Source organism: Brassica napus, chromosome C8 (assembly GCF_020379485.1).
Source record: "Brassica napus cultivar Da-Ae chromosome C8, Da-Ae, whole genome shotgun sequence".
NCBI lineage: Eukaryota > Viridiplantae > Streptophyta > Magnoliopsida > Brassicales > Brassicaceae > Brassica > Brassica napus.
The window spans coordinates 47,863,771-47,882,575 of record NC_063451.1 but is presented as its reverse complement, the minus strand read 5'-3'; the positions used below and the strand labels follow the sequence as shown (position 1 = coordinate 47,882,575).

The 18,805-nt window shown below is 35.1% G+C and overlaps 4 protein-coding genes across 6 annotated transcripts; 3 read left to right on the top strand and 1 right to left on the bottom strand.

Moving 5' to 3' along the window:
• The first annotated feature begins 293 nt into the window (after nucleotides 1–293).
• LOC111212631 (amino acid permease 8-like) lies at nucleotides 294–5,361 on the top strand. The gene is made up of 6 exons (XM_048765404.1): nucleotides 294–897; nucleotides 1,006–1,099; nucleotides 1,305–1,519; nucleotides 1,805–1,947; nucleotides 3,263–3,490; nucleotides 4,811–5,361. Exons 1-6 carry the CDS (start codon nucleotides 495–497, stop codon nucleotides 5,234–5,236), a joined length of 1,509 nt encoding a protein of 502 aa, XP_048621361.1. The 5' UTR covers nucleotides 294–494; the 3' UTR covers nucleotides 5,237–5,361.
• Nucleotides 5,362–5,943: 582 nt separating this feature from the next.
• LOC106420136 (endo-1,4-beta-xylanase 2) lies at nucleotides 5,944–11,586 on the top strand. 3 transcript variants are annotated; one of them, XM_013860978.3, is made up of 9 exons: nucleotides 5,944–6,181; nucleotides 6,273–6,598; nucleotides 6,680–6,839; nucleotides 7,556–7,902; nucleotides 7,982–8,141; nucleotides 8,211–8,560; nucleotides 8,652–8,829; nucleotides 9,146–9,694; nucleotides 10,324–11,586. In XM_013860978.3, the coding sequence occupies exons 1-9, from the start codon at nucleotides 6,113–6,115 to the stop codon at nucleotides 11,437–11,439; spliced, it is 3,255 nt and encodes a 1,084-aa protein (XP_013716432.2). In that variant the 5' UTR covers nucleotides 5,944–6,112; the 3' UTR covers nucleotides 11,440–11,586. The 3 variants fall into 3 exon arrangements, with proteins under 3 accessions (XP_013716432.2, XP_013716431.2, XP_022547283.2); XM_013860977.3 differs by having other exon boundaries at nucleotides 5,982–6,181; nucleotides 6,268–6,598; XM_022691562.2 differs by having other exon boundaries at nucleotides 5,986–6,181; nucleotides 6,257–6,598.
• A 368-nt stretch (nucleotides 11,587–11,954) lies between these two features.
• Nucleotides 11,955–15,690, top strand: LOC125591339 (branched-chain-amino-acid aminotransferase 2, chloroplastic-like). Its single transcript, XM_048765400.1, has 10 exons — nucleotides 11,955–12,143; nucleotides 12,238–12,308; nucleotides 12,386–12,557; nucleotides 12,633–12,809; nucleotides 12,892–13,023; nucleotides 14,714–14,812; nucleotides 14,878–14,994; nucleotides 15,057–15,152; nucleotides 15,220–15,332; nucleotides 15,409–15,690. Exons 1-10 carry the CDS (start codon nucleotides 12,078–12,080, stop codon nucleotides 15,521–15,523), a joined length of 1,158 nt encoding a protein of 385 aa, XP_048621357.1. The 5' UTR covers nucleotides 11,955–12,077; the 3' UTR covers nucleotides 15,524–15,690.
• Nucleotides 15,664–17,881, bottom strand: LOC111214005 (transcription factor bHLH74). The gene is made up of 7 exons (XM_048765401.1): nucleotides 16,990–17,881; nucleotides 16,719–16,910; nucleotides 16,503–16,637; nucleotides 16,330–16,401; nucleotides 16,128–16,238; nucleotides 15,961–16,048; nucleotides 15,664–15,878 (listed from the first exon to the last, which is right to left on the bottom strand). Exons 1-7 carry the CDS (start codon nucleotides 17,392–17,394, stop codon nucleotides 15,856–15,858), a joined length of 1,026 nt encoding a protein of 341 aa, XP_048621358.1. The 5' UTR covers nucleotides 17,395–17,881; the 3' UTR covers nucleotides 15,664–15,855.
• Between the last annotated feature and the right edge of the window lie 924 nt (nucleotides 17,882–18,805).

Sequence of the window (18,805 nt, the reverse complement as noted above, 5' to 3'; positions counted from 1 at the left end):
ATCTCAAAAAGACTTTATACTAAATAGAGTTGAAACAAGCTTATATATTAGATTTTCTTTGGTTTAATATATAACGAGGAACTTGGATTGTCTATTTAAAATTATTTACTCTTACAAATTTGATTACGTTTGACTTGCTAATAAAAAGAACGGTTCGGCTTTACCTTTTTTGTTATTTGTAGGTTAAAAGTTATTCGTTAAAATATCGTATGAATATTTACTACTTGCTTTTTGAACATGCTTTGTAACTATTGTTACGGACTGTGCAAATTAAATAAAAGAAAAAAGGTTATGAGCGTCTCCAAAATATCATAAGCATTGACGTTTGCGTACATGCATCATCCAGGGGCGGACCCAGAAAATTAGCAAACATGGGGCATATAATATAAGAAAGTGTAAATACAAAGATATCTAGACAATAAGCATGTGGCACATAATGAAATAACACTTAAAACAAGAGATATTTACATAAATTTTGAACAAAAATCTCAAATATGTCATCTATATATAGATATGTCATTCACTCTTCATCGCCTATGCTTTTGCATATCTCTTTTATCTCTTCTTCAGTTTCTCCTCTCAAAATGAAAAGCTTCGACACGAGCTCAGTGGTTGAATCCGGTGCTGGCGCCGGGAATAACGTCGACGATGATTGTCGGGAGAAGAGAACGGGGACGTTGATAACGGCGAGTGCCCACATAATCACGACAGTGATAGGTTCTGGAGTCTTGTCGTTGGCTTGGGCTATAGCACAACTTGGTTGGGTGGTAGGAACAGTGATTTTGGTAGCCTTTGCCGTCATCGTTAATTACACATCCAGAATGCTCGCCGACAGTTATCGATCCCCGGAGGGAACACGCAACTATACTTACATGGACGTTGTCCGAGTTTACCTTGGTATGAATATGTTCATTTCTTAACTGAACAAAATGTTATTTTGCATTAGCTTAGTCTATTTATTACTAACAAAACAAAACAAAACAAATTAAAACCATAACACGACAGGTGGTAGGAAAGTGCAGCTATGTGGACTGGCACAGTTTGGGAGTCTCGTAGGGGTTACTATTGGTTACACCATCACTGCCTCCATAAGCTTAGTGTAAGTTACAACTTGTGATTATTTTGATATATAAAACATGTTTGTTTCAATTTCTAACGTGACCTACGACTAAATATTGCTCGTTTGCATGTTGCATGTCGCAGTTGTAGGTTGCAACGACATAAAACAAACGTGGCCATAATGTCATATGGTTACCAATATGTTAAGAAAATATTTAACTCTTGTTTGATGTTAATTTGGCTAGGGCGATTGGGAAAGCAAATTGTTTTCATGACAAGGGACATGGTGCGAAATGTTCCGTATCAAATTATCCACTCATGGCGGCGTTTGGGATCGTCCAGATTTTTCTTAGTCAGATTCCTAATTTTCACAAGCTCTCTTTTCTCTCCATTATCGCCACCGTTATGTCCTTCTCTTATGCATCTATCGGTTTTGGCTTAGCCTTGGCCGCTCTGGCAAGTACGTTCTCTCCTTTCTATATTCTATATAATTTTTGACTTTCAAAATATATTTGTAGAACATTCTCAAGCTATTTCTAAACCCTATGCAAATATCTTGATACATACTTAATACATTTATATTTTAGTTTTCAGTACAATTTTTTTTTTCTTCAGTAGAAATCATTCTCAATGATTTGTAAGCTGATATATGTTTAATTATTTATACATCTATTGTTTTTAAAAAAAAAAATTATTTATACATATATGAATCTTCAAACTAATGGCTAATGCGGTACGATGAAAGGTGGGAAGGTTGGTAAGACGGGACTGACAGGCACGGTGGTTGGAGTGGACGTAACTGCGTCTGACAAATTATGGAAGTCATTTCAAGCGGCTGGAAACATTGCCTTTTCATACGCTTATTCCGTTGTTCTCGTTGAGATTCAGGCATGTATTCTTTCAATTAATGATGTCAGTACACTCAGAAATCAGAATAGTGTAGCACTTTCTACTATTAGTTCTTTTATTCTTTTATTTACATGATATATATTTCGGTGAGAAATTCTTGGGTTCACCAACCAATAGTGTTTAAGTATTTGATATTTGATATCATTTAAAAAAAAAAAAAATTGAATTTTCAAATAAGATTATATTTTTAAAATAAAACAATAAAAATACATAAAAATAGTTAAATAAATAAATATTATTAAACCATTAGCAAAATACTAAATCTTATACCCTAAATCCTAAACTCCAAACCCTAAATTATAAACCTTAAATCTTGGATAAACCGTAAACCATTGAAAAATTTTAAACCCTAAATCATACATTAAAAACTAAATCTTAATAACACTAAACCCTAAACACTAATCACTAATCACTAAACCCTAAACCCTTGGATAAACCCTGAACCCTTGGATTAATCATAAACTCAAAATCAAAAATATTTAAAACTAAACCCTAAAGTTTATGATTTATCCAAGGGTTCAGAGTTTGGGTTTAGGGTTTAGTGATTAGGATTTAGGGTTTAGTGTTATTAAAATTTAGTTTTAATGTATGAATTAGGGTTTAAGATTTTCCAACGGTTTAGAGTTTATCCAAAGTTTAAGGTTTAACTAGGATTTAGGGTATAGAGTTTAGTATTTTGCTGAAGACTTAACAATATTAATTTATTTATTTTTTGTAACTATTTTTATTATTTTATTTTAAAAATATAATATAATTTGGATATTCAATTTTATTTTCTTTTTTAAAAGATATCAAATATTAAATACTCAAATACTATTGAGGTTCACTCAAGAATTTCTCTATTTTGGTTGGAATAATGACTGTTATTAGAGCACCATTAGTCATAGTATTAGTATCGTAGAGGGTTTCTAATAATTAAAATAAAAAGGAATATTGAAAGAGAGAAGAACAGAAAATAGCAAAAAACTATTCTTGTATTCTTGGTTCAGTTCTCCACCTTAAGGGCAGAAAAAAAGATTACTTCAAGAAAAAAAACTGCGATTTTTTTACAAGTGTAACTCATTTATTAGTTGGGTTGTTTAAAAGTAATTAAAGTATACTTGTAAAACTAAATATTTTTGGCACAGAACTATACTATTATTTTCACTATAATACGTCTTCAACCGTTGTTTATGGTGGTTGTTTTCTTGTTGTAATTCCCTTAAAGTATATATTGATGGATGATTAGAGTTAATATGATGTATGTTAGCTCTTAAAGACAGTGTTCTTCATATGTGTTTTTTTTTCCTTCCAGGACACACTGAGATCAAGCCCACCAGAGAACAAAGTCATGAAAAAAGCAAGCCTTGCTGCAGTCTCAACTACAACTGCTTTCTACATCTTATGTGGCTGCATCGGATATGCTACATTTGGAAACCAAGCCCCCGGAGACTTCCTTACTGACTTTGGTTTTTATGAACCTTACTGGCTCATCGATTTTGCTAATGCTTGCATCGCTGTCCACCTTATCGGAGCTTATCAGGTAACTCATAAAAAAGGAGAAATACTTTAGAATATTACTAAAACAGCTTACTACTAGGATAAAATCCGTGCTTTGCGCATGGTGAACTTATATAATAAATATTAAAAATATATAGTATTGATAAACTAAATATATATATATATATATGTTTGAATTTTTTTTAATATGCATACAGTTATGTTTTTTTTATATAATCATATATATGTTAGACTGAGCATTTGTAATTGCAATTGTGGACCAAAGTCTATTTTGAATTTCTGATGAACCTGATCGATTTGGGCTTAAAATTTTTATCACCCTGTTTATACCTATAAAAACCTTAATGTGGTCATCAAGTGAATTTTTATTACAAAAACATGTTCTACAATTTTTTTAAATTCTTTACTTTAACATTAGTGAGAACCATTTTAATGGTTTTAGAACCATCAACTTAGTATTGTTTCCAAAATCGAATTACTTTGATCTTAGTCTTCCATATAGTTTTGAAGGGTTTCCACTGGACGACGAAATTGATGCAGTCTATTTTCTTGCTTTAAGTCGTTAGATGTATATATATATATATTATTTAATTTGAATATTTATTAAATAAAAATCCATACTAATAAAATTTTATGATTCTTTGTATCTTGTTATAACAAAAAATAAGCCAAAGATCACAAAATTTTCAAAGTGAGATTTTAAAATTTCTAATAATTTATAATTGTTTTAAAAAATTCAAAATAGAACATATAAGAAAAAATCTAAATTTTTTATTATATGGTTAATGTGATTGTTTAATATATTTCAATAATATAAAATTAAACAAAAAAGATCTAAGATACAAAAAGTGTTATCAAATATTTATTATTTATAATCATTAATTGTCATATATACATTAATCATATTAGGTAATTCCGTAACTTTTATTTAAGAGAATATTCTTTTGTATATTATTTATCAATTTGATAGTTAGTTTAATAAAAAGTATAATATAAGTTAAGATGGACCAACTTATTTTTCTAATAATTCTGAATTTCATTCTCATGGTAACACGTATATACAAAACAATGTTGTAATATTTCTCAATTAATATATAAGGGATTATAAATTAACACACGCAAAATGATCAAATAGGGTTTAGTATTTAACAAGTGGAAGAGTGTAGAGTTTGAAATGTTTTTTGTCATTTTCTCCTTATGTGATAATTTTGTCATAATATTTTTTTTTGTGGTATCTAAGTCATTTGTCCTAAAAAAAGTCGAGTTTAAATAGATAACTGGTATCTATACCACTCACAATTTGAAGAAAACAAAACATTGATGATGTTAATATAATGAGCAGGTGTTTGCACAACCAATATTCCAGTTTGTTGAGAAGAAATGCAATCAGGCGTGGCCAGAAAGCAACTTCATCACCAAAGAACATTCGATGAACGTACCGTTGCTTGGAAAATGTCGCATTAACTTCTTCAGACTGGTGTGGAGGACAACCTATGTGATTTTCTCAACAGTTGTAGCAATGATATTCCCCTTCTTCAACGCTATCTTGGGACTTATTGGGGCAGTCGCATTCTGGCCGCTAACAGTTTACTTCCCGGTGGAGATGCACATCTCGCAGAAAAAGGTTAAGAAGTATTCGGTGAGATGGATAGTGTTGAAACTCCTTGTTTTCGTTTGTTTAATTGTTTCACTCCTAGCTGCCATAGGATCCATCGTTGGCTTGATAAGTAGTGTCAAGGCATACAAGCCTTTCCACAATTTAGATTAGTTACTTGTAACCTATGTTATCTGAATACATAGTTAATAATGAGTTATGTTAACAATGGGTTTATGGATGAACAAATAAATAATTACGAGCTATGTTATTTATATAAGATGTTAATTTAACTTGTTACAACTTATAGATAATTTATTAACTAGCATAATGTTAGAAGCCAGAGAATTATAATCACATAATCTACCATGGAGACATTGTTCATCAACAAATAAAAGGAACAAGATAGCAGAATATCATGTTTTTTAACATCGAGAGATTATTTTTTCTCTTCTAATTTATTTACATAATCAAACCAAAAACATAAGACTTAATTATTTTTCAAGAAGCAGACTTAGTTTCGAAGCATACTTCTTTCTATAGATGATGATAACCTCTATAAGTTATATTATGTAGTACTTCATTTTACGATCACATTTAGTACTACAAAGAAATTTAAATAGTGAAAAAAATTGATCTTATATAAACATATTTTTTCTTTAACTACAATTTTGTAAAAATAACAACAAGAATCTACTTACTATGATAGAAAGAGAAAAGGCGTTCCTCATAGGTAATGACGTAATTGTTTAGAAAAAAAAAATCGAAGAACATATTTATACTGTCAAAGTGAATGATTTATTCAAGCCCGGCCCAAAGTAAGCCCGGTCCAAACCTTCGCTTATGGATCGGATCCAAGCTTGCCCAAAAGCTTCTCTGTTGTTTTCGCTAAGAAGAGTCAAAACCACAATGTTTGACTTTATTACCAACACGTCCGAAACAAGACGAATCAATCATCAAACGCATTGAAACCGAAACACAGAGAAGCAAATGAAAAGTCCGATGAGTTTTGTTTTCGACCTTTCTTCTTCTCCAAAGCATATCTGATTGATGCCTATTGGACTCCTCCTACAACTAATCACTTCCCTCCTACTTCTCTCTCCTCTCCGTCACTCAAAGGTGAGATTTTTATTTGACTTTTTTTTCCCTGCGTTGACCCGTTTTCTATTGAATCTGTACATGTTGATTTGATAGATTGATTTCAGTACAGGCCACCACTCTCATGGCGTATTCCAACATCGTTCATAACGGTGACTTCTCTGATGGGCTTGAGCCTTGGTACCCCAACGCATGCCAAGCCTTCGTCGTTTCCTCAGACTCCTCCAGCTCAGACTCTGGCTACGCAGTTGTAACCAACAGGAAAGAAACTTGGCAAGGCCTCGAGCAAGACATCACACCTCAGGTCTCTCCCGGTGTTACCTACAATGTATCGGCTTGTGTTGGTGTCTCTGGTCCTTTCCATGAATCGTCACAGGTTCTTGCTACAGTGAGGCTCGAGCGTGATGACTCGCCTACTGAGTATCTGTTCATTGGAAAGTAAGGTTTTGAGAGTTTGTTGTTGTCTTTTTGGAATTTTTGTTAGAGATTGATGATGGATTTGTGAACTTTTATATGCAGAACATATGCGTCGAGAGACAAGTGGGTTGATCTAGAAGGAACGTTTTCGATATCGAATATGGCTGACCGTGTTGTGATCTATTTGGAAGGTCCAGCTCCGGGGAAGGATCTTCTTATACGCTCAGTTACTGTTAAAGACTCCACTTCTCGTGACTTCCAGGTAAAAAGTTTTGTGGACTCTTTCTTTTACTAGCCGGAAGACATTGTGATCTGAATACTTAACAATATGGGATTAGTAGTTTTGCTATGGTTGGAGTCTGAGATTGAAGTAACTATAATGTGCCTGAGATTAAACATTATTGTTAGCTATGGTTTGTTTGATCATGAAATTGATTTTCAGCTATTTGAAATAGAGACAAGTCAGCCAAATGAAAATCAAACTGTTTCGCTTCACGTTCGTTGAAGCATTATAACTAGGGCTGGGATCTTGAACCGAACCGAATTGAACTGAAATTTTCGGTTAGTTCGGTTAGGAGTTTGGTTCGATTTGGTAGTTTTTTTTTTAAGTTCGGTTTTTGGTTCGGTTCGGCAATCGGTCACTTTGGTTTCTTAAAATACACAAAAATATAACCAAACCATACCAAAAACCTGAACCAAACAAACCGAAACAAACCGAACTTATCCGAAATTTTAACAAAATTAAAGCAAAATATAACCAAAAAACCGAATACCAAACTGAACTTTATTTCGGGTTAATTCGGTAAGATTTATGTTGAACTGAACTATCCGAACCTGCAGGCCTAATTATAACATTATAATCTGATCTTAAACTGTTCACTGCAGCGTTGTACAGCTCACCCTGACATCTGATTCTAAACAGCATAATCTAATAGCAACTCATGTTTTAACATTTCGAGGCTTATTTTTTTACTACAGGAAAAGGAAGAAAACAAAGCAGCCTTCAGTGTTTATCCTCCTGCTTTGAATATCATTGAGAACCATGACTTCTCTGGCGGGTTGTGCTCCTGGAACTCCAACAGTTGTGATTCATTTGTTGTTGGCAGCAACGAATGTAACTCAGAATCATACGCCGTTGTTAATAACCGGAGCGAAACCTGGCAAGGACTGGAGCAAGATATCACAGACAGAGTTTCTCCTGGTTGTTCATATAAAGTCTCTGCTAGTGTTAGCGTATGGGGACCTGTTCAAAGGTCTGCGCAGGTCTTAGCCACTTTGAAGTTAGAGCACCAAGGCTCAGAAACCGAGTTTAAACTTATTGGAAAGTAAGGGAACCACATGACATTCTCTGTTATATATAGCCAAGAAGACTGACACTGATCATGTTTTTTTTTTAAATGGCAGAACTTATGTTTCAAACGATGTTTGGAAAACTCTGGAAGGTACTTTTGCATTATCAGGAAGACCTGACCGTGTTGTGTTCTTTCTGGAAGGTCCACCTCCTGGGGTTGATCTTCTTATAAAGTCAGTAACCATCCATTGCGAAAGCGATAATCAGTTTGAGGTAATTGCCTTCTTGAGATCTTAAGAAGCTGTATCTTCAGTGTTTAATGTTGTTTCTTTCGCTTTCCAGAGAAGCAGAGACTTCTCCTCAGCTCCTGAAGCTGATCATCATCACATCTTTTTGAATTCAAGCTTTTCCGATGGTCTCAATCATTGGTCTGGAAGAGGATGCAATCTTATGTTACATGAGTCTCTAGCTGATGGGAGGATACTTCCACATTCTGGAACGTGTTTTGCTTCTGCAACGGAGCGCACACACAAGTGGAGCGGAATCGAGCAGGATATTACAGAAAGAGTCCAGAGGAAACTCATTTATGAAGCTTCTTCTGTTGTTCGGCTATCGCATAGCCATCACACCGTGCAGGCCACTTTGTATGTACAGTACCTTGACCAACGTGAAGAATACATTGGCATTTCCAGGTGAGCTTTACAACGACTTCTTTTCTGCTTTAATACCGAATGATACTGAAGATGTGAATCTAAATGTATCATCTGATCAAAACAATGTCAGCGTTGAGGCAAACCATGACGATTGGGTAAAGTTGAAAGGGAAGTTCCTCTTGAATGGATCTCCAGCTAGAGCCGTTGTTTACATTGAAGGACCACCACCAGGGATTGATGTTTTCGTCGACCATTTTGAAGTAAAGCCTGCCGAGAAACCTCCACCTTCAAGACGACCATATATCGAGGTTGGACATATACATTGTATTTCTTTTTAACATGCACCTTCTTAGGTGTGGGTCTATTCGAGTTTCGGTCCGAATCTATTCGGGTTTCGGATTTTTGGGCTAGAGATTTAAGCCCAGATATTTATAAATTTCAGTTCGGGTTCTGTATCCATTTAAATTATGTCAAAAATTCAAAAATCAGTATAAATCTTTGGATATTAAAATTTTAGATGCATTATATAATCAGTTTTGGTTCGGGTTCGGTTCGGTATTATTTTTTCTACATCTTCTCCTCATGTCTAGATGAATCATAAACGGTTTCCTTTTTTTTCTACAGAGTCATGTTTTTGGGATGAACATAGTTTCCAATAGCCACCTAACCGATGGAACAATCGAAGGTTGGTTCCCTCTTGGAGACTGCCACCTAAGAGTTGGAGAAGGGTCCCCTCAGATATTACCTCCACTGGCCAGACACTCTCTCAGAACAACTCATGAGTATCTATCCGGACGATACGTGCTTGCAACAAACCGAAGTGGAACATGGATGGGTCCTGCTCAGATGATAACTGATAAAGTGAAGCTGTTTTTAACATACCAGGTTTCAGCTTGGGTTAAGGTTGGCTCAGGAGGAGGACTAACTTGTCCGCAAGACGTGAATATTGCACTCAGCGTTGATGGTAAATGGGTTAATGGAGGAAAGGTTGAGGTCAAGGATGGTGATTGGCATGAGGTTGTTGGTTCGTTTAGAATCGAGAAGCAAGCAAAAAAAGTTATGCTTCATGCTCAGGGCCCGTCTCCTGGTGTTGATCTAATGGTTGCAGGTCTCCAGATCTTCGCAGTTGATCATAAGGCACGGTTGAGTTATCTCAAAGGACAAGCTGATATGGTAACCTACGAAACATTTTAGTCTTTACATCTCCAAAAATGCTTTGAAACGAAAAATGAAACTTCATTTTGCACTAATTAGGCTTGGGCGTTTATACCCCAAACCGAACCCCGACCTTAACCCGAACCGAAAAAAACGAAACCCATTCAAACCATTATGGAAAAATATCTGAACAGAACTTAAAAGCTTGGTACTTTCGGATTCGGCTACAACCCAAACCGAACCAAAATCCAAAAATATTCAAAATTAGTTAAATATGTTAATGTTTTTATATATATTTAAAAGATTTTTGTAGTTTGTTTTACTTGTTATTTTGAATATTTTGTAGTTAGATTAGGTAGTTTAACAAGTTTTTAGGTAGATTTTTGAATAATTTATATATTTTTAGTAATTATTGTTAATAATATTTTTCAAGTTTAAAAAAAAATATTTTGGCTGATTTGTTATAATCCAAACCGAAACTAGAAGAAACCGGAACGACTCTGATCCAAAAATTATTAAAACCCGAATGAGACTTGTGAGCATAGTATCGAAAATTCGAAAATCCAAACCAACCTAGGAAACATTTTAGTTGTTACATCTTCAGTGAAGCTACATTTTGCACTAACGCTCTTTCTCTGTTATTACAGGTTCGTAAACGCAACGTTCGCCTCAAAGTCACAGGCCTAGATCCCAACGAACTATCCGGCGCAACGGTGAAAATCAGACAGACGAGCAACAGTTTCCCTCTCGGCTCAAGCATCAGTCGGAGCAACATAGACAACGAAGACTTTGTGGAGTTCTTTCTCAACAACTTCAAGTGGGCTGTGTTCGGCAACGAGCTGAAATGGTCCTGGACGGAGCCGGAGCAAGGAAACCTCAACTACAGAGACGCAGACGAGATGCTCGGCTTCTGCGAGACGTACAACGTAGAAACCAGAGGCCATTGCATATTCTGGGAGGTCGAGTCAGCTATTCAACCGTGGGTTCAAGAGTTGAGTGAACCTACTCTGGAAGCAGCGGTTGAGAATCGGTTAACTGATCTCCTTACACGTTACAACGGTAAGTTCAGACATTATGATGTGAACAACGAGATGCTTCACGGATCGTTCTACCGAGATAAGCTAGGCTTTGATGCAAGAGCAAAGATGTTCAGGACTGCACATGAGTTGGATCCGTTAGCGAGACTGTTTCTCAATGAATACCACATAGAAGACGGGTTTGATTCTAGGTCATCGCCTGAGAAGTACATAAAGCTTGTTCATAAGCTACAGAAGAAAGGTGCGCCTGTGGGAGGAATTGGGATACAAGGACATATAACGAGTCCTGTTGGCCACATTGTTCGTAACGCTTTAGACAAGTTAAGTACATTAGGGTTACCTATCTGGTTCACGGAGCTTGATGTGTCGTCTGTTAACGAGCACGTGAGAGGAGATGATCTTGAGGTGATGCTGTGGGAAGCGTTTGCTCATCCGGCGGTTGAAGGAGTGATGCTTTGGGGGTTCTGGGAGCTGTTTATGAGCAGAGAGCATGCGCATTTGGTGGATGCGGATGGTGAGGTTAACGAAGCTGGGAAGAGGTTTCTTGAGATTAAACGTGAGTGGTTGACTTTTGTGGAGGGAGGGGTTGAGGATGAAGGAGGGTTTGAGTTTAGAGGTTATCATGGGAGTTACGTTGTGGAAGTTGTTACTTGTGAAGGTAAGTATGTGAAGAATTTTGTTGTTGAGAAAGGCAATTCTCCAGTTGATGTGATCATAGAGCTTTGAATTTGTATATACATGACTTGATGTCGTGTATGCACATTGGTGAGATGCAAGGCTTCCTCTTTGTGTCTTGTGCAAGATGGCTTTACTAAAATGACTTTTCTTTTGTACTTTCGTTACTTGCAATAAAAGAAAGATCTAAACCCTCAAGTCAAGGCCCTTTTTGGAATACACATCCGACTCTTATTAGTAAATAAGAGACCCACCTCAGTAACTATGTCTGTAAAACGAAACAAGACAAAGCTCTATTGATTACGTTAAGTACTAGTTCAAGAAAGACACGTCAAGATCTCATCAAGTACACGGACACAAGTGACGAAGAAAACAAAGCAAAACTATTGTTTCCTTTGGTTAGTCACTTGTGTCTATCTACCTGATGAGATCTAGACACGTCTTTCTTGAACAAGAAATTTTAAAAACAAAACAAAAGAAAACAAAATAAAACTATTTGCCAAGATAAAAGCAGACACTTCGCAATCACTTACGTGTTTGCTACTCAATTTGACACACTGTGTGCTTAGTGTCCTCTTCAACCTTTTCTTTTTCCTTCAAGAAATTTCTCGTTTCTTTTTGTTTTGTTTCTGTTAAATCAAATAGGATCTTCTTCCACAACCAAAAACAAAGGCTCTGCAATTGTGAAGATGATCAAAACAATCTCATCTCTGCGCAAAAGTCTGGCTCTACCTATTCATTTACATATTCGTACGGTATAAACTGAAAATGTTTTTTCTTACAATCTACTGAATCCTTAAGTCAAGTCTTAGATGCAAACATGTATGAGAATGTTTTTCTGATGAACAGCTACAAACTTTCTCTAAGTACAACGCACAAGCTGCCTCAGCCGTAGAGGAGCGTGAGAAACTTTTTTACCAGTAAGTTCTGATCCAACTCATGTAAATAAGCACTAGAAAGCTCTGTTTTCACACAACCGTTGTTTTGTATTATATAGAAATGAAGAGTATGCGGATATGGATTGGGATAATCTCGGGTTTGCTCTCACTCCAGCTGATTACATGTACGTCATGAAATGCTCAAAAGACGGTGACTTCACTAAAGGTGAACTTACTCGTTTTGGTAATATTGAGCTAAGTCCTTCTGCTGGAGTCTTGAACTATGGACAGGCAAGCCTCTTGTAACCCTCTTGATTTTGTCTTTGAACTTTCTGATCAATTGAGGTTTTGTGATATCATTCACAGGCCATATATGAAGGTACAAAAGCATACAGGAAAGATAACGGGAAGCTTCTTCTGTTTCGCCCTGATCACAACGCTGTCCGGATGCAGCATGGAGCTGAACGTATGCTCATGCCTTCTCCTTCTGTTGATCAGTTCGTTGATGCTGTTAAGCAAACCGCTTTTGCAAATAAACGTTGGGTACTAAAACTGCTTTCCTGTAACAAATATTGTCTTCTGAAGAGGTTTGTTTTGGGATCTGAGTTGGTGTGTATTTTGTCAGGTTCCTCCTTCAGGGAAAGGGTCTTTGTACATTAGACCTCTGTTGATGGGAACTGGTCCAGTTCTTGGTTTGGGGCCTGCACCTGAATATACATTTATTGTCTATGCATCTCCAGTTGGTAACTACTTCAAGGTAATACTAGACCCTGGCGCGCGGATATGAATTTTCAGTTTTTAATTATTTATTTTATTAAATGATGTATTTGTAATATTCGTTCATATTATATTCATTAAGTAAATATTTTTTTTTTTGCATCTTAAACTATCTATTTTTTTACGAATGTGTGATATCATATAAAAAATATTTAAAAAATGAGTATATAGAGTTAATTAGATAATTGTAAAAACAGAAAAAAAAAATTTCGTGTGCGATATCATATAAATAATGATCCGCCCAGTTAACAAAATCATGATTTTTATATGTGTAATTTTTTTTTACTTTGACCATTTCCTTAAAACTATATTAAATTTTACATATTTTAATTAGAATATTTTTAATATCATTACCTTTTTATTTGAGATGCAACTCAATATTTTATTAAAAATTATAACAAAATATTTTTAAAATTTGTTTGAAAAATACGAAAATTACATTTTAAATTAAAATTATTCTAAAATATGATAAGTTTTGATGTAAACGAAAACTCAAATTATGTCAAAAATAATTATATTCAATGATAATAACAATTTAAATTGATTATTTTTAAGAAAATACATTTACAAAAATATTGTTTGAAAGAAAATTCATTTATCTTTCAAATATAAAATGAAAATATTATAATTAATTAATAAAAAATATAAATAAAAACTATAAATTTAGCAAATGACAACTGAGTTATATTATGCTAAAATTTTCTTTATAACAATTTAGCAAATGACAAATGAGTTATGAGCAAATAATACCATATAATTTTTAAAAGCATAGCCATTCTTAAATAATTATTTTTAAATTTAATCAACTGAAAATAATATCCGTACAATTTTATGAGTCAAATTCTATTTTTATTGATGCATGTTATATATTAGTGCTACATGTTTTAGGTAACATTTTAATGATGCACGTAAGGATAACTCATGAGTTTTCTTGGTTGATTAAATTACATTATATCTAAATTTATTTAAGGATATTTCATTAAGCTAACTGAAAAAGACAAACAATAAAATAGGAAGTTTAAATTCATTTAAGCATATTTCATTAATTTAACTGAAAAGATAAGTAATAAATTAGGTAGTTTTATTCGTTTTAAGATATTTCATAAATGCAACTGAAAAAGACAAGAAAAAAAATAGGGAGTTTAATTAATGAAGTAAGAACGTTTTCAAATGGGTACTTCTCTTTTAATAATATAGATATGCATATCCTCTCTTTCACTTACTGTGCCCGGATGGTTTGGGTAGTTCGGTTGTCGGTTAGGTTCAACATAAATTTTACGAAATTAACCCGAAATTAAATTTGGTTCGATATTCGGTTAATTTGGTTTTTAAAAATTCTACGGAAGTTTATGATTTCGGTTATATTTTGTTAAATTTTTTGATAAGTTCGGTTAATTTTGGTTAAATTCAGTTAGTTTGGTTATTTCGGTTAGTTCGGTTGAAATTTGGTATGGTTTGGTTTGTTTTTTTATATGGCTTGGTTATAACTTTTTGGCTTTTCAAAGAAAGTCAAAATAACCGATTGCCGAATCAAAAACGGAACTTTTAGAAAAAAACTTACTGAAACGAACCAAACTCCTAACCAAACTAACCAAAAATTTTGGTGCGGTTCGGTTCAAAATCCCAGTCCTAAATGGAACTAGTGGCAAATCTTTTCTCTACTGGTTTAGGAAGGTGTTGCTGCTCTTAACCTCTATGTCGAGGAAGAGCATACTCGTGCAGCTCCTGGTGGATCTGGAGGCGTCAAGAGCATCACAAACTATGCCCCAGTAATTACTGAAACCCACTTAGTTTATCAAAGGGAACAAGTTTTGAAAAAACCCATGTGTTGTAGGTTCTGAAAGCACTGAGCAGAGCCAAGAGTCTTGGGTATTCAGACGTTCTTTATCTTGACTCTGTCAAGAAGAAGTATCTCGAGGAAGCTTCTGCTTGCAACGTCTTTATTGTTAAGGTAATATACATTATTTGTGACTGTGATTTCTACGTTGCTGTATCTTAATATCTAGTGTTCAGGGTCGGACCATCTCAACTCCTGCAACTAATGGAACTATTCTAGAGGGCATTACTAGGAAGAGTGTTATGGAGATCGCATGTGATCAAGGTTATCAGGTAAAACAAACCAAAGCTGTTTTAACTCAAAGCACCAAAACAACAAACTCAGATAAGTTCCTCGCAGGTAGTAGAGAAGGCAGTTCATGTGGATGAAGTAATGGATGCGGATGAAGTTTTCTGCACCGGAACTGCTGTAGGAGTTGCTCCTGTAGGCACTATAACATATCAGGACAAACGGTAAACAAAAAAAAAAAACTCACACTGCCTTGATCAAAGTTTTGGCCTGATGTAATAGTCTTTCTGAAACACTCAGAGTAGAGTATGAAACTGGGGATGAATCTGTCTGCCAGAAACTGCGTTCGGTCCTTGTCGGTATCCAGACAGGATTGGTTGAAGATACCAAGGGATGGGTCACATGTATCAACTAAGAAACTACTCTGCGTTTTATTAAGCTGTGTATATACAACAATGAAGAATAAATTAAGTAGATATATTTTATATTAATGTGACAGAAACAGAAAGCTCTTTTGCTCATTTTTATCTTCTCAACTTCTACCTACAAAGTTCATTTAGTAAAATGAATTCAAATTCCATATTTAATAAATGCATTCTTCGTTGAGGTAAAAAAACAACAACTGAGAACTCAAACCGTTTTGGTCTTTAAGAAAAATAATAACATTGAATGATGGAAAAACATTATATAATACTTAGAACCAAAGCCATCTTCTATACAAGCTCTCTTCAAATTTTCCATGAAGTACTAGAGCTCTGGTTTCAATCGACCTACGGTAAGAAGAAAATATCAATCAAGACAACAGAAAAAAAGGGAAGAGACTGAAGCAAGTTTGTGTAGCTTTTAGTTTACCATTACTAGGTGAGAAGCTAGACATAGTTGATGGATTTGTGACAAACCCCATTTGGTAGAGGCTTTGTAGTTCACTCTCTAGTGTTGTCTGCAACAATGAGATTAAAAAAGGAAATGTGTAAGAGAATCTAAAGTGGTGCCATATGCTGTTTCTGATGTTTGCTTACCTGAGGTAATGGGTTGTATTGTGGATTTGTAGTGGTAGAAATGTTCCCTTGGAAACTAGTGAATGGATTCAGCCCAAGTGTAGGAGTGTTTCTGTCTCTTGATTGCAGAAGCTGAACAGAGAGTAAGCAAGGTTTAGTACTGATTCATAACTTTCAAACTACTAAATCATTTTTCAATTGTGAAGTTTTGGTAGTTTCTTACATCTTTAGGGAGAATCCTGTCTATATCAATGTTGACTTCTGGATTCACCGTTGCCAGTTTCATAGATAAGAACTGAATAAAAAAAGAAAGCAACATCAAAATCAAAGCCTCTTTCAGACCTAACTTAAACGTTTCAAGAATCTTGCATTATTGGGATAGTTCTCAGTTCTTACCTCAACTTGTTGTTGCAATGACTGAACATAGTTGATGATCTCATCAAGCATAACCGCTTTCCCAGTGATCTTGTTGCATCCTGGGACAAGCTCTTGAAGCAGTCTCATCCTTTCACTGATCTTTTCTCTTCTAACCTTCAAACAAACAAACAAACAAAACAGCAAACTTCTCAGAACCAGTGATTGTTAGAAGAACTTGATGTAAAGAGTCATTACCCTTTCTGCAAGACTGTGACTATTAGTGGCTTGACCTCTTCTTGCCCTCATATGAATGTAGTTTTCTTTTGGTGCTTCTTCACTCTGAGAGCTCTCCTTGTTCATTGTCTCTTTACTCTGACCATCTTTGTGCTTCTTTTGGCTCTGATCACTTCCCCTTTGAGTGTCTTCTTGATATGCCTCCACAGCTTTCTGTCAATTTAACAACACTCACTTGTCTCAGCACAAGCCACATTCACCTTGAACTTAATGCTACCAAACCAAAACCTACCTTGTTCCGTTGTGATTCAGCTTCAGCTTGCCTTCTTTTTCTCGTTGGGGAAACACCATCATCTGAAACCTGATCATGAGACTCTCCAGCTCTCATCAACCTTCCAACACTTTCCCCATTCTTGTCTGAACCAAGAAATTGACCACCTCCACAATCACCAAAAGGAAGAAGACTTGCAGGCATGTCCGGATAACCAGAACCAGATTGGTAATGAGTGAAGCAACTCATCCCTGGATTGTCCATCACCACTGAAGGGTAATGGGAGCTTGAGAAGCCACCACCATTAACAACTGGATCCCAATCTGAAGAAGAGAAGTAAGGATCTGCCTTTGCATACAAGGGCATTGAGGGATCATGTCCATGGTTTAACCCCATCTCACCTTCATTATTACTCTCTCCACCCATTTCAATCCTCAGAAAGAAACTTTAAACTCAGGTTTGCTACTTTGTAAAAACTTCTTGACAAGGGAAGTTAAAACCAGTTTTGTAGATTTTATACAGTGGGGAAAGAGAAACAAATCAACAGAGCATCAAATCTAAATGTTAGCAGAAGCAAGTCACAGGTTCTTTAAGGAAAGAGAAGCCTAGGATAAAATGCTTATTCCTACTCAAGTCGAGAGAAGAAAAAATAATTAAAGAGAAGAATAGACTTATCATAGACAAAGAAAGCTGAGAAGTTTCAGAACATAAAGTGGGAACAAGCAATGGATTTAGCTAAGTTACAGCTCACATGAAGCTTAGTAAAGAAAAAAAAATAAAAAAAGGAAAAGTAGATTCGCTTTTAATAGTGTGAGAGAGAGAGAGAGGGCAAAGTCACTGTCTCATAACTAATCTCTTCAGCTTCAAGAACTTTGAATTTTTAAATGAAGGATATTGACACAACCCCATTGGATAGGATCAAGTTGTTAGGATCAGAGAAGCAATAATGTGAGGGGGATTATTAATAAATGAAAGAAAGATTGAGACAAGCCCTGTTTGAGATACTCCAAGACTGTGGTGCCCTTGAATAGATAGAGTACAAAATAAGAATCAAATTCTTTAGGTGGGACTTCTACATTTTACAGTAAACCTAAATCAGATAGGTCTTGAAAGGGTATCAAATGCTGTTTGTAGCTTGAATTGGGAAGAATTTAAAAAGGGGAAAATATAAAATGAAATTAAGGAGAGATTCACAAGCAACAAAGCAAGCATCAAGTTCCAACCTTTTTAGAATCAAAGAAAACAGTAATAATAGTTCTGTTTAGTGACAATAAAAGACCTAGAGGAAGAGAATAAACAATATAAAGTTCATAATTACCATTTGAGAGAGAGAGAAAACTGTTGAAGTTAACACTAATATGATTATTAAACAAAGATAAACAACTACTGCAACTGCTTTACTTGTTCTTTTCCTTTTTTCATTATTACACAACCTTAATCTACCTCTTTAGCATGTCTTACCTTTTTTTTTTTATAAATACATGTCTTAACTTTTTACACCTTGTAAATTTTTAAATTACAGCAAACTATTCCCTCTGTGTATTTCCTTCAATTTTTTTTTTTAGATTTACGAGGAGTGTCATGGCCCCACTTATGTGGTCCAGACTAGCCACGAGATAGGTTTAGAGCCTTTGGCGAGGAGTTACCTCAGACCACGTGTTGTTCTCCTCGGATTGAAGAACCCATGTGAAAACCTCGGTGCCCAGCGGAAATCGAACCCGAGACCGTATTGGGGTCCAAGCTCCCTTAAGTACCACTAGACTAACTCCGCTGGTTTAACTTTCTTTTTATTTAAACAGATAAAATACATGTTCAATTATTTCAATAATACAATATA

Bases quoted from the DNA above. Each gene is read 5' to 3' on its own strand.
- LOC111212631 (XM_048765404.1), top strand. From the start codon at position 495: ATGTCATCTATATATAGATATGTCATTCACTCTTCATCGCCTATGCTT. The intron at 898-1,005 runs GTATGAATATGT...ATAACACGACAG, and splicing joins CGTTGTCCGAGTTTACCTTG to GTGGTAGGAAAGTGCAGCTA. The intron at 1,100-1,304 runs GTAAGTTACAAC...TAATTTGGCTAG, and splicing joins ACTGCCTCCATAAGCTTAGT to GGCGATTGGGAAAGCAAATT.
- LOC106420136 (XM_013860978.3), top strand. From the start codon at position 6,113: ATGCCTATTGGACTCCTCCTACAACTAATCACTTCCCTCCTACTTCTC. The intron at 7,903-7,981 runs GTAAGGGAACCA...TTTAAATGGCAG, and splicing joins GAGTTTAAACTTATTGGAAA to AACTTATGTTTCAAACGATG. The intron at 8,561-8,651 runs GTGAGCTTTACA...AAACAATGTCAG, and splicing joins GAATACATTGGCATTTCCAG to CGTTGAGGCAAACCATGACG.
- LOC125591339 (XM_048765400.1), top strand. From the start codon at position 12,078: ATGATCAAAACAATCTCATCTCTGCGCAAAAGTCTGGCTCTACCTATT. The intron at 12,558-12,632 runs GCAAGCCTCTTG...TATCATTCACAG, and splicing joins GAGTCTTGAACTATGGACAG to GCCATATATGAAGGTACAAA. The intron at 13,024-14,713 runs GTAATACTAGAC...CTACTGGTTTAG, and splicing joins CAGTTGGTAACTACTTCAAG to GAAGGTGTTGCTGCTCTTAA.
- LOC111214005 (XM_048765401.1), bottom strand. From the start codon at position 17,394: ATGGGTGGAGAGAGTAATAATGAAGGTGAGATGGGGTTAAACCATGGA. The intron at 16,239-16,329 runs GTAAGAAACTAC...CTCTCTGTTCAG, and splicing joins ACAGGATTCTCCCTAAAGAT to CTTCTGCAATCAAGAGACAG. The intron at 16,049-16,127 runs GTAAGCAAACAT...TCATTGTTGCAG, and splicing joins AATACAACCCATTACCTCAG to ACAACACTAGAGAGTGAACT.